Source organism: Anoplopoma fimbria, chromosome 10 (assembly GCF_027596085.1).
Source record: "Anoplopoma fimbria isolate UVic2021 breed Golden Eagle Sablefish chromosome 10, Afim_UVic_2022, whole genome shotgun sequence".
NCBI lineage: Eukaryota > Metazoa > Chordata > Actinopteri > Perciformes > Anoplopomatidae > Anoplopoma > Anoplopoma fimbria.
In genome coordinates, this window is record NC_072458.1 from 6,459,387 (window position 1) to 6,475,583 (window position 16,197).

The following is a 16,197-nucleotide window of genomic DNA, read 5'->3' on the forward strand; positions in this document are numbered from 1 at the left end:
GTTTAAGGAGGCGGTCGGGATGTATGGAGGGGTCCAACAAACACAGGACTTTCACCTGGGAGACAGCAAAAGCCAGAGTTAACTTAGTTTTCCTCACTTTTGTTACGCAAGTTACTTAAAAAACATACTTATTTAAATCCATCCCCAATCGTTTGATAACCTAACCAAGTAGTTTTGTTACCAAACACTGTGGCACTTGTGGAGGCGGACTGATCACTCGCGTTGCTGGAAATGTATTTGATTAATAAATTATATTTAGATTACTGATTTATTGTTTAAGTCATTTATCAAGAAAACATGTAAATTATTCTCCAGGTCAAATGTGAAGAACGTTGATCGATAATCACAACTTTATTAGCAAACGTAAAGGAAAAAATAGCAACCAAAGGGAATTTCATTGTTAACCATTGCTAAAGCCATTAGCAACAAGCTGTCATAGTCCTGGTGAGTGAAGTTCTGAGTTGATAAATATGTTAATAAGGTCATATAGGTGGCTTTTGATTATTGCCGTACACTCACACACAGCAATGAGCTTTAAGACAGCAGAGAGTTGACTTTGTAGCCTTGTTTTGTCTTTTAGGGCCATCGGCAGCTTGAGAGGAAGATCTTCTCTGAATGGTTTCGACATTATAATTATTTTATATTCATATATTTATTCAAAGGTAATATTCTCCTTAGAATACAGTCATTTACATAAAAATTCTGTTTTCTGTCCCCCTACTTCTGAAATCAAACCTACACTTTTACTTATAGGCCAGAAATGAACCAGAAGAACAGAAAGGTGGTTCCGGATCCTATTCTTCATCTGAAACAGGTGTCATGAAAGCATTTTATTCAGCAGCATGTTCTCCACATCACTGCAGAGGAGAGGGCTTTTTCTAGATATTCCTCCCTCTAGAGAGCACACGTGTTTTGAAGGCGAGGTCTTGTCGTACAGAGCTGCGATCAACAGAAGGTTGCCCAGAAAGCAGCGAGGGGAGACAAGAGAGCACGAGGTTAATTCACCAAATCCTTGCTGTCGGCATGAGTACACATGATATGCATGTCACAAAGATTCAAACCCTGCTCGCACCATCGTGTGCATCCCGCTGACACGTAACACTTCATGCATGTACAGATGTTAGCACTCAGTAGCAGAGCAGCTTACTGCGACTCAAAGCTTTCCATTGTGATTATTATAAATGGATAACAGGCGGCATCACGACACCGCTTGTCACAAATACCCTTTTGTTTAACATCAGATTCGTGCTGCTGTCTCATGGGCTCTCTGCTCACCTGGTAATGGTGATGACATGGAGCCAATTTATTTTGTGTTTGCTTTTAAGCAAACAAGAGTCACGAGAGAACAAACAAAACATCGACTCCCTGACAAAGTCATACGTGGAGCTTTTGTATCCGTTGTGACGAGACAAAGATGGTTTGTTTTAGAGACCATGTATGAGACAACGACAACATCCTAACAAATGTATTGATCCTGAATGAGACACCTCGATGTAGATACTCTTTTCTTTTGCCTGATTATAAAGGAAAATAGAATTGCCGCCTCACGGTTGTAGGCCTTCACCAACCAGTTTATCGAGAGTCCAATTGGACATTTTGAACTCAATTTGAAGAAATTCCCCCAAGACATTCATCAGAAGCGTGGAGACGAAAAAATAGGTGTTATTCAAGGTCAAGGTTGCAACTAATGATTCTTTTCAAAAGTGATCAATCAATGATTTTCATTACACAGGAAATTGTTTTGTATAGAAATTATGCCAACTTCCCATCGCAGCCTATGTAAAAAGATTCACATACTCTAAGATTCAAAACAGACTATTCAATCATAATGTGGAAAAAAACATATTGTATGACTGTTTTTAACTGACAAAGGGCAGCCACTTGGCTATCAAAATGAAACAAATATGTTGTATCCTGATAAATTCCAATGTTTAAATGTATACAATGTGCCAAATTGACTGTCTTCACTGCACAATTCAAGCCCTACAGCTCATTTTGAAGAAAAGTAAACGGGGAGTCTATTATGCTCTTTTCCGACTGTATGAAGTTTTTCTAAACCTAAAAGTTTCTTAATAGAGACAATTTTTAATGAAAAAAAGAAGTGGAAGTTCCTTCCAAATAGTTTTTACATCTTAATTATTATGTGTTACTGTTAATCAGTCCTCCTTGTTGCTCATATGATTTAACTTTCTGTACATTAGCTCCTGCATACTGCCGTCTATTCTATTGTACGTCACTCTCTCTGTATTTTTCACTGCTGCTTCTTATGTTTCCCCTGCCACACAGAGCACGCAGCGAGGCACTGGGACTCTATTGTTTCTTGGGAAAAAATGCCTCAGGCTAGTGTTCAAGGGCTGCGTGGGGTGGGAGCATGTCGACTTAAATACCTTCAGTGGAGACATGCCATGGCCTCTTTTATCAGGTGTCTCACTAGCTGAACTATAAAGCTTAGCTCTATGTTAAACCATAAAGTCAAATCCTGTATTTTTATGACAATGTTTTATTCACTTTTTTTTTTACCCTGAAAGGGATTATGTCTCTATTTAAAATTGCTCATACACACTCACCGATTTCGGCTCATCGAGGCGTCTGAATTGAAAAACCTCACATTTATTTAAAACTATATGAAAATGTGTCATACTAACAAGGTGCCATGGAGCAAAAGTAATATGCAAAAGACATTCAAAGTTGTGCTCACAAGCCACCAGACTTCATTAGAAAATGTGTGCTGAATTTTCACTCAGGAGGAGTATGCTGTATGCTACAGAGATGTTTTGACCATCATCCTACCAGCCAGTTGAGCCAGACATTTTGCTCTACCTTTAAATATAAAAGCCAAAATGGTAACATTTTGGCTTTTATATTAATGCAGCAAGTGATCTCTTCCTCATAGCACATGCTCGTAACACCTGGTGCATAACTGTAACTGGACCCAATCAACATAGAGCAGCTACCAAAGAGGAATAGTTTGTCATTTCGAAAAATATGTTTATTGGCTTTCTTGCTGACACTTAGACGAGAAGATGGATACCACTCACTTCTATGCACTGTAATTATGAAGCTACAGCTGCCAGCTGCTGGTTAGCTTAGGTTAGCATAAAGACTGAAATTCCTGGCTCCGTCCGAAGGTAACGGAACCTCCAAAGCTTACTAATTAACACAAGCCATGTTGGTTTAATCTGCACAAAACCTCATGTGTAAACACTGCAAGTTGTGGTTTTACGAGGTGTTATGTGACGGACTACTTCTTAGCTGGCGCTGCAACCACACTGTAACAACAGGGCTCCAGGAAGTCACTGTGTCTCGACAAGTAAAAGGTCAGCACACAACTTTCAGTAAAACTGTTTATTTTTGCTTTATTTTAAGTCTAAGTTAAGTGTGTGTTTGATTTTGACAAATGAAAGCCATGCATATTTAAACTAGGTAAATGATAAACAAAATATGATTTAATTACCCAGCATACCAACCCGTTCTCATTCCCAACTCGTCACATCGACACTTCGTCAGGACACCTTGGCGTCACTTAGGCTGAGGCAACAAAACGTATTAGTTAGATTTAGTTAAACAGTGTGGGTAGGGTTAAATTAAGTATGTTTGTTATGTAGCCTAAGTTACTTAAATTACTTTAGTTAAGTTCTTAATTTTTACATACTTCCAAGCCTAAATTAAATAAGACATTATCTTTTGGTTTAACATGGGACACAAACATCTGTCTCCTGGGTGAAAGTGCTGTGTTTTTTGACACATCCAACCACCCCAACCTCCGCCCTACGCAACTTTGTCGCTCTTTATAACACGCCACTTGACTTCAGGAGCATTTGCACTGAGCTGATGGGTAACCATTGGAGTTATTTGGAAGCCCGATGCCTCTGATACAGATGCTACAATGTCACATGAGCGTCGGTAACAGATGCAGATGGCTGTAACAAAACCTCGGTATTCAACACCCTGGAATGAGAGTAGGTTGAGTAAACACTGTATATCTTGTAAATTACTTGAAAGGTCACTGAAAGATACTTACAGATACTACCTAAAAGATTTGTCAAAAACTAATGACCCTGAAATAAATGGATTTCTGTGAAATTTAGGTGGGGTTAAGATAGTTCATATTTATGGATAAGGCCTCTGCTAGTTAGGTAATGTTGTGAATTGTAACCGTCAGCCAAAGGACCAGGAACAATCTCTGGAGCTCTGAGCTGGCTCGCCTCTCTCCCTCCTCAGCTTTGATTCAATGACACAGCAGTGGACTTAAACCCTGCTGACTGCTTCCCCTAGTCAGCCTCCTGCTATCCCTTAAAACGTATTGAGGGAGTGCAGTCTGGAAGGATCTGCTATCATCCTCACCCAAGGGACTCAAGCTCTGTCTGGTACCTGAGGAGACTGAGATTGAAGCCGTGCCAGTCATAGATGCCGACTCTGCAGGGTTATCTTTGAAACTTGCTGCAGGGAACACAGTTTCAAACACACTTCAGCTCTTATGGAAGATCCTCAGATTAAGAGGAGCTGTGGCTCACAGTGTGAAAGCTGCTGCTCTCTTAGTGAGACCTGGAGATGGTCCAGAGAGTGCCACAGCAAGCCCCCTTTGTAGGACAAAAATTTAAGGGATTAGATATGGCTGTCTCTGTTTGTCTAAATAAAGCCAGCCAAAATGGTGGCTCGGTTGGTGCATCATAATGAATCCTGTCACAAAAATGGGAGGGGGTGAATGCCAGATTTGAACCTGGTGTTCCTCCCTTAAAGTGCCCCGACACCCTTTGAGCCCCTCAATCCCTCTAGAACAGTTCATTGATACGTACATCCAGAAAAATTCAAACCAGCTGACTGTCTGATTAAAGCCAGAGTACCACATCTGCCAGAGTGCTGTCAATATCCAGGCTGTCACACTGCATTGTATTTATGATCCTGACAGTACAGTAGGCGTTTGGATGGACATTTTCAGTGTGATCTGGAATAGGGGCACGCTCTACCTGTAGTGTGGGTGACCCCTTAAGTGAAGTACTTGCAGCAGGATTCACTTTATTCTGTCCATGCACCAGCTGGCATCCTTAAATCAGACCTTAGTTTCAAATTAGAAGCTCCACACATCCATACTATAGTGAACTGGAGGGTATATCCCCAATTTGTGTTATGCCAACCGCTGTAACTATTGCAAAACTATCCTTTAATCGAAGAATATCTGAGTCAGGACGCAATTTGTTAACTGCCAGGGGTTTATAAAACTAAATAATTAGATGGTGGTTTCGATATGGAGCATAAAGCAACAGTTCCAATAAAATAGTTTTCTTCAAGCTTCACAGAATTTATTTTAAAGAAAGGGGTGTCTATAGCTCACGAGGTAGAGCAGATCGTCCTTTATTTACAAGGTTGCCGATTGCCTCTTCCTGTATGCATGTCAAAGTGTCATTGAACAAGAGACTGAACCAAGTAGCTCCAACTTGCCTTGCATGGCAGCTCCGCCCCTATCGGCGTATGAATTTGTGTGTGAATAGATGAATGTGAGGCAAATTGTAACACACTTTGTCCAATAAGGTAGGAAAAGGTGCTATATAAATGCAGTCCATTTTCCATATAGTCTGTCTCATAATCTTTAAATGCGGAAAGGAAATCTTGTTAAATGTCTTCTAGTTTAAACCTGAATAAACACAATATTAAAAAGGACAATATAAGAAACATTATTGAAAACATTGGCAGTTAGCAGTCTGATTTTGTGTTTCAGGTTCAGTCTGTCTGGATTTCACACTCTCCTAAAAACACTCAAACAACACCAATTTAATCCATGACATGGAGTTTATTTTACAACTGAGGATAAAAGGATGCCATTCTGAATAATCGGGTTGATGATAAAACCTGAAAATCTATTATTGGGTGAGAATTTATTTCTTCAATGTTATGTACAGGACCATGCATCAGAGCAGATGCCAGTTAAAGTCTGTCATTTTATGTAAACCTCGTCAAAGGACCTACTTTTCACTGAAAAAGGACATTGTGGTCCGACAATATTCTGTAGTTTTATACATTTCCCCCATATTTGTCTAGAAAATAACATTATAAAAATGCACACAGTACAAATAATGTTGAACTGTAAAGAGCAAGATATGCTGACATACATGTATACATACTTGCTGATTATTCATACAATAACTTTTAAACTTCATTAATTTTACAACTGTAGCTTCACAATAGTAAAATTGGTAGCCTACTAACGCAAATACTGTACATGTTGAAACAACCAGGAAATCATATTTTACTATAGAAACTAATATTCTTAATATTTTGTAAGAATTTCTGTGATTTAATGACCAATACAAAACATGATTATAGTTAGTCCCCCAAATTGCAATGTTGATAAAGTGAACAAAAATGAAAAGGGTGATGTGTTTTCATTTTTACCCACACACTTCTTCAACAATTTACACTCTCTAAAGTGCTGAAATCGTCTTAATATTTTAAAACATCACCTTTCACATGGCTACTTTCATAACCATTTACCTTCATTTAAACAGCAAAGCTTGCGATTTGAAAAAAACAAAAACAGGGATATCAATTTTGTAATCATGGTTGAAATTTCATTAGACATAAAATGCTCACTGTTTTACATAAAAACATGCACAAACTGTCTCATAAATAATATGCAAGTTGTGTTGAAATATATTCATCTTGAAAATAATTATTCAAATCAGTGATCAAAATATGAGTGTGGTCCAGTTTTAAATCAACAGATGGACTTTTCCCCAAAGGCTCAGATTAGATGCAGTGCATTAGGAACGCAAAACAATCAGTCAGTGACTATATAGTGCCATGGCTGCTGCACCAATTTGGTTCGTTTGTCACCAAAAAATGCTGCTTTTACAACTTAGCTTTGAGTCTCTGCAGCGCAAAGTCCTGTCATTATGGTAACTGAATAATTACAGTATCAACCATGTTGTCGTTACAATATGTGTCAATACAGTTGTGGCACCATCTGTTGTGACAGATTGTAGCTTAGAGTTATAGTGCAACAGTAATCTGTCATTCTATCAGCTTCTTCATTGTTTATCAAACTTCTCCAACTCTTTCACAAAGATAAGATGGTCCTCAGGCGACTTTCCATGGGTTTTGCAAAGGTGCAATTTGATTGCATGTTTGCTCAAAAATGTCCGATTGCACAGTTTGCACTGATATATTGAGCCAGCGTCTTCTTCTGTAAGTCCAGAGGTACTAAAAGTCTTGTCCTCTATTCTGCTGACTGCTTGCTGCTCGATTACATCTATGGAAAGCTTTGAGAGGTCCTTCAGGGTAAACCCGAGGTGGGACTCCAGATGGTGAATGTAGGAGGAGGCAGTCCTGAACTGGGAAGCACAGTCACTGCACAAAAACAGAGGTTGGCCGGACTCAATATTTTTAAGGAACTTTGTGCTCCCTGTCCGCTTCAACTGGTATTTTACATTGGCCAGCCAATGTGAGATAGTAGTCATTGAGAGACCAGTAAATTTACAGATGTGGACCCGTTCCTGGGGTCCCAAGTCACTGACCACCAACTTTCCGTCAGCAGTCTCTCTAAGACTAGAGACAAACTGGGCCTGGAGTATTAGGAGGTGCTGGGGATTCCAGTTTGACTGTCGGCCCTTCCGTCTTTGGATGGGAGACAACTCCTCCAAACTGTCGTCAAAAGTACAGCCATCGATGTCTGATTTCTCGGAGATGGAAGAAGGGGTCGTGGACTTTGGTGTCAAACGGCCCGTCAGGTTCTTTACCATGTCTGAAATATCCATCAAAGCATTCTCCCGAAGGAGCGGAGAAGAGGACTGTGAGAAATCTTTGAAAGCTGGTTTGCTGTTGTTTACGCTGCCATTGTTGTTTGGTGTAGAAGCACCCGTAGGTGTGCTTCCATTGGTGTTTTTGGATTTTGTCAAGTCAATGGGCTGATCATCGTCATCGCAGTACTGACTCACAGGCTCTGCTGACTTCACCTGAGCAGAGCCGCTGTTGATCTTATAAAGCATCGCGAAAGGGTCTACGAAGGGGGTGGCCACTTTCGCAGCTTTGCCCAAGTGGTTGTTCATGATAGACTGCAAAGCACTGAGAGGGTTGACAAGAGGTTGTTCAGGTGAGTGGTCAGTGATGATGCTCAGGTTATTGCCGCCATTGCTTACAGGTTTTTTTGGTGAATCAACTTCACTTTTTATCGGTGTCTCTACTTTACTCGCTGTCTGCTCGCCTTCTTTGCCTCTCAACTCAGTCTGGTCCTCTACAACACTGTTTTTTACTGCCCTTGAGCTTTTTTCTGGATTGGGTGAAACCTGTCTCTCTTTAGGAATTGACAATGGAGACTTTAGGGACCTGCACTTACTCTGTACATGTTTTTCCTCTTTTTCACTTTTTACTGAAGTTTTCCCTGTCACTTTCTCAACCAGCTCCTCCATGGCCAGCACATTGCTCTTGTGACTTGGTGGTGGAGAGGGGCTATTTGGTGAATGGATCAGAGTGCTTAATTCAGAGGACAGTACCTTAAAACTCTGGCTGCTGAATAAAGGTTGAACTTGTGCACTTGACGGAAAGGTGGACTTCAAGGATCCATGGAGTTGATAGGCCGCATGAATGCTGGGGTATCCACCCCAGGTTGGTGAGCCTGTTTGGGCCTTGCTGATTGCACTTGAAACTGTATTCTCTAACGACTTTAGGATGTCCAAGCCACCTTTAGGCGCCTCTTCCAAGTCTTCTTCTCTCAGATATTGGTAAGATCTGGCCTTTCTAGGTTTGTCAGCTTTTTCAGGAGGATCTTCCTTCTCCTCTTTTATTTTTTTCTCTGGTTCCATCCCTTCCATTTTCTCCTCCTCTGCCTCTTCATCTTTCGTTTCTTCATTTTTCTCCTCAGGGCTAGTAGGCTGTAATGGGGAGTCAGGCTCTGCCTTCCCATTGGGTGCTGGGAGTCGTGTTGTAGTTGGTGGCAGAGGAATTGACTGAAATTTCTCCTCAATGACAGGATCAAAAACTAACTGCTTTCCCTTTTTAGAGGCTGAATTGGTTACTTTGAGAAAGTGCCCTGTGACCATCATATGGGCTGTCAGTTGCTGCAAGGTGTCATGTGAACTACCACATTCCATGCATTTGAGAATTTGTGCCTTGCGTGCCTCAAACTGCCAAGTATAACTGGCACCGTTTTGGTAACCGTATCGATTGTTCGGAGTGACATAAGGATTGGCCACTTTTTGATCTTTGGGAGACTCTCCCAAGAGTATGCCAGATGAGACAGACTCTGGTGAGCTCGGGGACATCAAGTCTTGAAATGCTCTTTTTTTGGTTGGGGGTACCAGCTTTGAGGTGAGAGCTGACATTGGTTCTTTTAGAGGCACTTTCTGATAGTGTTTTGTTTTGATCATATGAACACTGAGGTCTTGCAAGGATTCGAAAGAGTGGCCACAGTACATGCATTTTAGAACTTTTTGGGCATCTTCTTTGCCTTCCATCTCCAGCAGAGAACGCTTGCGGGGCTTGGACCACCTCTTGCTGCGATCATCCTCAGTGTCCTTATTGTCATCACGGTAGTGGCCCGTCTCGTTCATGTGCACCGTCAGGCCAACCAAAGTGTCATAGGCACCACTACAGTCCTTGCACCTGAACTTGCTGGCACCCGTAAACACAGGGCCATAGAGCTTATTATTTTGCCTGTAAAGCTGCACGGTGCTGAAAAGGCTTGGCTCAGGAAGCAGTTGGTACGGGGTATGCTGTAGGGTTTTGGCCAACGCTGCCTGGTGCCAGTCATAAGCTAATCCTCCTGCGCTTCCAGAGCTTACACTGGTGCCACTGTTGCTTGACACTGCTCTGGTGGTGGTACTGCTGATGGTAATATTAGTAGTGGCTGAGGCATTGCTAGTGCTACATCTGCTCTTCAGATGGATGTGGCCTGGGCTGTGACTGTTCAGGAACCCATTGCTCCCTTTGTGATTGCTCCCATTGTCATTGCTGGCTGCGTTATCGTTCCCTTGTTTACTTTTAAGCATGTCCAGGGCAATGCTGGACCAGGAGGCATCCGAGATCAGGTTTGCATAGACAGATTTCATTTTGGCCAGACTGTCCTGTAGTGAGAGGCCATTGATGGACTCTGTGCTCTCCACTTGTTTTTCCTCTACCTTGTCCTGATCAATGAGGGAGGACGTGGTCTTAAGGTCCACCAGATGATCACTGGTGGTGCTGAGTGGAGAGGCATACCCAGCGTCTGGGTTGGTGCCATTGCTGAGTGGAGAGTTTTGGCAGCTATAACGATCACCTGCGTCCTCGTCATCATTGAAAAGAAGGTCTGCGTCTTCTTGACCATCCAGGGAAAGGCCGTCATCTTGCAGATGTTCCTCTTCATCAATCTTATCCACATTTAACTCGTCCTCAGATCCATAAGCTAGAAAAAACAAAGAGCGGAAAGTGCCATTAGATATTGTTTATTCATATATTTTTGATACATTAGAATAACACCAATTATGCATCTACCACCCTTACTATATGAAGGTATCTGCAATAATGCTAAAGAGATTTCTGTCAATTTTCCCAGCAGAGGACACAATTTTGCAATAATAAAGTGGAAAACATCCATATCTTGACAGTGACAAATAGTCCTCTTCACTGCGCTGCCTAATGAAGCTATTGAACACTACAGCTCAGCAAGGGTAGAGAGCAGAGATGAGCCACAGAAATGTTTCTCCTTGGTTTAAAAACTGTACACAAGCAAAATTTTAAATCATACAAAGAACAAATCCTCAGCGAAGTTGATACTTATTAATCATGTGGTGAGATATGTTACTTGTCAATACAAATGCAGACATTGTCTCTTCACAATAAAAAAAAAGGAAAATGTGCCTCTCTGATTGCTCTGTTAACGACTCACTTTGATGTTTTCTTCGTAACATATGCCGAACTCTCACAATGCATTAATAAGATGAAATTTCTGCATATGTGCAAAAAATTCAGTATATTCATCAAACATAAAAAAAGAAAAATCCTAATCAGCAAATTGAAAAGCCAGAGCCGCTACGTGCCTCTATGAGGAGTATTTCATTGTCCATTTTGCTGCTGTATAGTGACCGCAGATCTGTGTCTGACATGGATTTACTCTATTCTTCCAACATGCCACACATACTATGGATTCACAAGTAAGAGATAGTGGAGAAAAAATGCCAGCTGCATCAGCTTTGCCAAGCCACGGTTGGCTGGAGTCGACTTGGCATCGGCTGTGGAAGTCCTCACAGCGTGATGCAAGGAAACGGCCAGTGGACATGACAAGCCATGTTGTTACTGCCTATGCTCCCAGAGTACACTCACAGCTTCAAGTGTGCCATTTTAAAAGAAAGAAAGAGAGAGAGAATAATAGTATCAGTGGAAAATGGCTGCCCACTCTCAGTAACCATTTTCACAAATAATTTGTTTCTAAAATTATAAAAGCCCCTTTATTAAAATCAGATGTACAAAATAAAAAAAATAAGACATTTAAAAGGACTCTCTCTACAATAATAGAGAGATGAAAAGGTTTATTTATGATCCTGGAAACAGATTGAGAGAGAAACGTTGGAGAGAAGAAGGGAGACGGAGAAATGGAGGGTTAAATATGCTAAGGCAGCTCCCCCAATCCATTCCTCGTAAGATGCTTGTCTGAGGTGCCAGAATCAGTCTCCAGTGAGGAGGCAGATGTGCTGTCAGCTTCAAACAGCATGTAGCTCTCTATCCCATAATCGGAATGGACATAATACCTGATGTTTGTGAGGTGCCAGTTACTGCTGCCTGGGAAAAGCTGGAGGTCCAACAGCTGCAACTCTTATCGCTGTATGTGTGTGAAAGTGTGTGTGTGTGTGTGTGTGTGTGTGTGTGTGTGTGTGTGTGTGTGTGTGTGTGAGAGAATGTACATGTGGAAATGTACAGCCTTCCTCTTCTTAATTAAACTATTCCTAGGCTAGTTTTTCTCTTAACTGCAAGCATGTAATTATACACAGGCTCCACTGAAAACATTCACTTGAGTTGGCCACTAAATTAGAAGATTTTAACCTTTTTGCAAATGCAGCTGCACAGCTTTCTTTCAACCTGTCTCGCCCTCTCCGCCAAGATGCAGCCCACTGTATTGAAGTGAATGCAAAACCGAAACCTATTCAAAATCAATGTGGTGAGAGTAGTTAAAGACAAAGCAGCCAATCTGACAAAGTGAGAGAAACCTGACAGCAGTACAAACACACACACACACACACACACACACACACACACACACACACACACACACACACACACAATTAAATTCCCAATCTTTCCCTGCCATCCTCCGTATGTTGCCCTGACAGGCATCAGTGTCAGGAGAGTGTGTCAGTGTCAGCCTGAGGTGTCAGTGTCCACGCAAACAAGCCCGAGAAGAGGTGGGAGGGGAAAGTAACAACAACAAACACAAGTCAGCCATTTATTTTTTTTCAGCCCCTTTGCACGAAGCCTCCTCCTTCACCATCTGTGTCAGAAAAGCTGCGGGTGCCACCGCCGGCTAATAAGGCAATCAGAGATGGAAAAGATGCTGACACGGCGGCTTTCGAGCGTCACTCAGAACAAAAGAGGGAGAGGAGAGGGAGGGAGCGAGGGATAGGGAGGGGATTAAAACGGGGGTGGAGGGGGGGGGGGGAGGTGTCTGTTGTGGTTGTCAGTCAAAAACGTAAGCCCACTTTGTGCTGTCAGGGAGGATAGGGAAAAAAGAGGGGAAGTTTTGAAAAGAGAGGAGAAAAGATGTGTTTAGGCCAGCGAACAAGAGGTGCGTGTGTGTATGCGTGCGTGTGTGTATGCGTGTGTGTGTGTGTGCATATTTAACATGACAGGGAAACAAGTTAAACTGCATCCAACAAACTAAGTACAAGATCAGGAGAGAGAAAGTAGTGAAATGTATGCTATAAGTGAGCTAGTTTATAGGTGTGTGTGTGTGTGTGTGTGTGTGTGTGTGTGGATAGGTGGGTCTGTTCACTTGTATGTGTGTGTGTGTGTCTGTTCAAGTGTTACAGTGCGTCAGGTGCATGCAGGGATGCAATGTTGCTGGCGGGGGGAAGGCGAAGCCATCTGCGTCTGGAGAGGAGCCTGTCACTATTGCTGTGTCCAGGGTCCAGGATTTCTAGCTGCAGACAGGTGACACCACAGTAGGACATCCCCCCCAGTCACCCAGTCACACACACACACACCTGTCCACAAACTACAACCCTCCCCCAAGGCCGTAAGCTGTGTGAGGTACACACACACACACAACACCTTGCTTTTTATACATGTTTGAAAGAACAAATGTCTTAGTTGAGAAAATAATTTCCCTGCTACCTACACACATGTAACACACACGTACACATGCCTGGACTAGGCCTTGATATAGAATATAAATGGTTACAAACTGAAGAGGTGTCGGTAGCAACGACTGCCAAAAGTTGGCATTGAATATGTGGTCAGATCCATAAGCTTGTTATTTCATTCTCTAATTGGATATTTACAGATTTAAATAATGTTGCCAATTTGGCAATGAACTTTATGCAAGTGAAGTTTGTGTGTGGCTGCTTTTTGTTCAATGAAAAAAAATCTTGTAATCCTCAAAGTAAGGTATCAAAAAAGTAAAAAAAGAGATTGTTAGATTGTTAGATACTAAGAGTATCTAACATTTCAAAAACAATACAAAGCCCTAACACACATGCTCATTTGAACTTTGCCAACCAGTTGAAAGAATTATTAAAACAGAGAACTTATTTTTAATTTAAAACTACTTTAAGTGTGACTTTAATTGCCTCATAAAATAAATGTATACTTTTTTATTATAGTGAGAAATTAAGCAACACTTGGTTGATGCCAGACATACTGACCAGATCTAAGAGATAACAGGAGACCAGGTGACATAATTTAAGTATGACATGGCACTGGGCACCTCTTTTCTTTTTACCCCCCCCCCCGACTTTCTCAAACACACCCATACAAAATGCACACTTTCCCCTCTAAACCTTCTTCATTTATTCATGTTGTCTCAGAGAAGAGGGGCAATCCTGGCTCTCATTTGCAGTGCTAATGTCCAATTCCGCCAGCTTTCACCCTGCTGATTTACCCCTGCGTAGCCGGGCGGCTGCATTCAGAGCGGGGCGGCCGGCGAGGCTCACACCGTTTAGTGGCCCTTCAAAATGGAAGCTCCGGCGTGGCAGTCTTATTTCTCTCTCCCGTTTCGCTTTGTCACCGGCCCCTCCATTCCCTGCCACTCACCTCTGATGGCTTTGGACAGGCCTGATCAGTGTGTGTCATTGACCTGTACGACGTGCATGAGTGTGTGCGTGTTTCGGCAGAGAGAAGGCTGTAAATAAAATGACATTATTATTTCCTCTGTCCTATCATGTAGAAAAGCCAATTATGGTAATGCTTAGTATGTCAGGCAATCTCTGTCTCTCTCTCTCTGTGCTCTCCCCCGTCCTCTTCATTCTTGCTCCTTTTCTTTTTTCTCTCATTCTCCGGGACAGTCGTGGTTGTGTGTTTCATAGGACCTGACAGTCTTTGGACTACTCTGAGGACGATGTACACTGAGGCAAAGTGGCACAGACCAACAGTCTCCTCTCAGCTTCAAGACAACGACCATACTAACAGAGCTTTTCATATAATTCTGCATAACAAGTTGGCATCAGAGGAAATTGTCAAATGATTAAAAAGTTGAATAAATTATTAACTAGAGACAGGATTTTTTTACTTTGTTACTTAAACCGAGGAGATAACTGCTCCCCATCACAGTACAGAGCTACATCGCTAAGTGAAGTCACGGTTATCATGTATTAGCCATAATTTAATGCGCAGCTTGCTTGACCAGAAATAAAAAAAAAGCCCACCTATCAGCCCCCCCCTTTGCGCCCCCCCTCCGCTTACCCCACATGGAATAGTCCACCATATGGCACAATGAGCTCCGGGGCTCCTAATAGCTTGTGTGTCGTACAAATCCACCTTCTCAGCTTCCACGACTCTTCCGGTTGGGAAAAACAAAAACAACCGACAAAGTCTGCTCTCCCTGCTGGTAGCTACATCTGATCTGCAGACAACATTTTTAATTTGATTATTTGTAACTTTTACTGCAGACTTTGTGTCACTGCCTTGGATTCTTAATAAAATATGAATTAAGAAAAATGACCTTTTCTTAAACTTCCCACTGTCCTGAGGGCTTCCACATATGTTTCCAAGTAATTTGCAATTACTTGGACTCATATTATGCTAATAGCCATTTTAAATGGGTCACACAGACAGTGCATTTTACCTCTGGCTCGGCTTCATTAGGTCACTACGAGTACAATATGTGTATGTATGCTCAGTGTGACTGAGTCATAGCAAATAAAAGCTGCTCACAGAACAGATCAGTGATTAAAAGAAAACAAAGAATCTGGAGAGCTGCAGCCATTTTCTTCTAAAGAAAATTATTTTCAGTTCTTTCTTGAATGGTTTTTGTAAGTTTCTCCTCTTCTTTTTTTTCTCTTTCTTTTTTTCCAGCCCTGTTTGTTCAGATCTCCCGTGAGCCGGTTTCGACACGCCATGACAGTGACTGTGGTCTATAAATCACCTTTTCCCTAAACTGTCAGTGCCTGCTTGCTCTGAGATGAAACAACAGCCATTAGATCATCGGCGCGGCAGATTCCAGCCTTTTCTCTGCTCTGCTTTTCAGCCAAAACCCCCCACGCCCAACAATCGAACATTTTTCTGGTGCTGCACACACCATCTGGTTTGTTTTCAGGCAAAGTACAGAATCAGATAATGCATTACTAATGCTAATTAAAGATGATGCGAGTGAGATTTTTACACAACCCAATGCCAAGCGCTGATTCAATGTAGGCTGCATCAGACAGATGCCATTTGTTTAACAGATTCTTTTAGAGAAAATATTGTCAGTTTCTTGAGCATCCATAAGAAGTTAGCCTTATCAAATTAAGATTTAAATATCAGCATTGTCGTCGTCTTCTGTTCTCTTCAGTTTTACACTTTGCCGGACTACACACATCTTTAATTATTCAAGTTATTTAATTTGTTCTATTTTGGTGGGCGTTACATGACAGAAAGTTGTTCTATTTAAATCGGGAGAGAATGAATCACAAATATAACCAGTTACCAACATAACACAGAATAATCCTCTCTTCATAGATGGCGTCTTTTAAATTCACCTGCATTGCCCTGACAGTGGAGCTTCCCCACGACTAAACAACAGCTGCTCCCATCGCCTAG

The 16,197-nt window shown here is 41.8% G+C and overlaps 1 protein-coding gene across 1 annotated transcript in view; it reads right to left on the bottom strand.

Annotated features, from left to right (window-relative positions):
- Positions 1–5,784: 5,784 nt before the first annotated feature.
- Positions 5,785–16,197, bottom strand: part of tshz1 (teashirt zinc finger homeobox 1) — a 29,094-nt gene continuing 18,681 nt past the window's right edge. Inside the window, exon 2 of the mRNA XM_054605906.1 lies at positions 5,785–10,372. Within this exon, the coding sequence (XP_054461881.1) occupies positions 7,026–10,372 (3,347 nt within the window). The 3' untranslated portion in view covers positions 5,785–7,025. The remainder of the gene's footprint in view (positions 10,373–16,197) is intronic.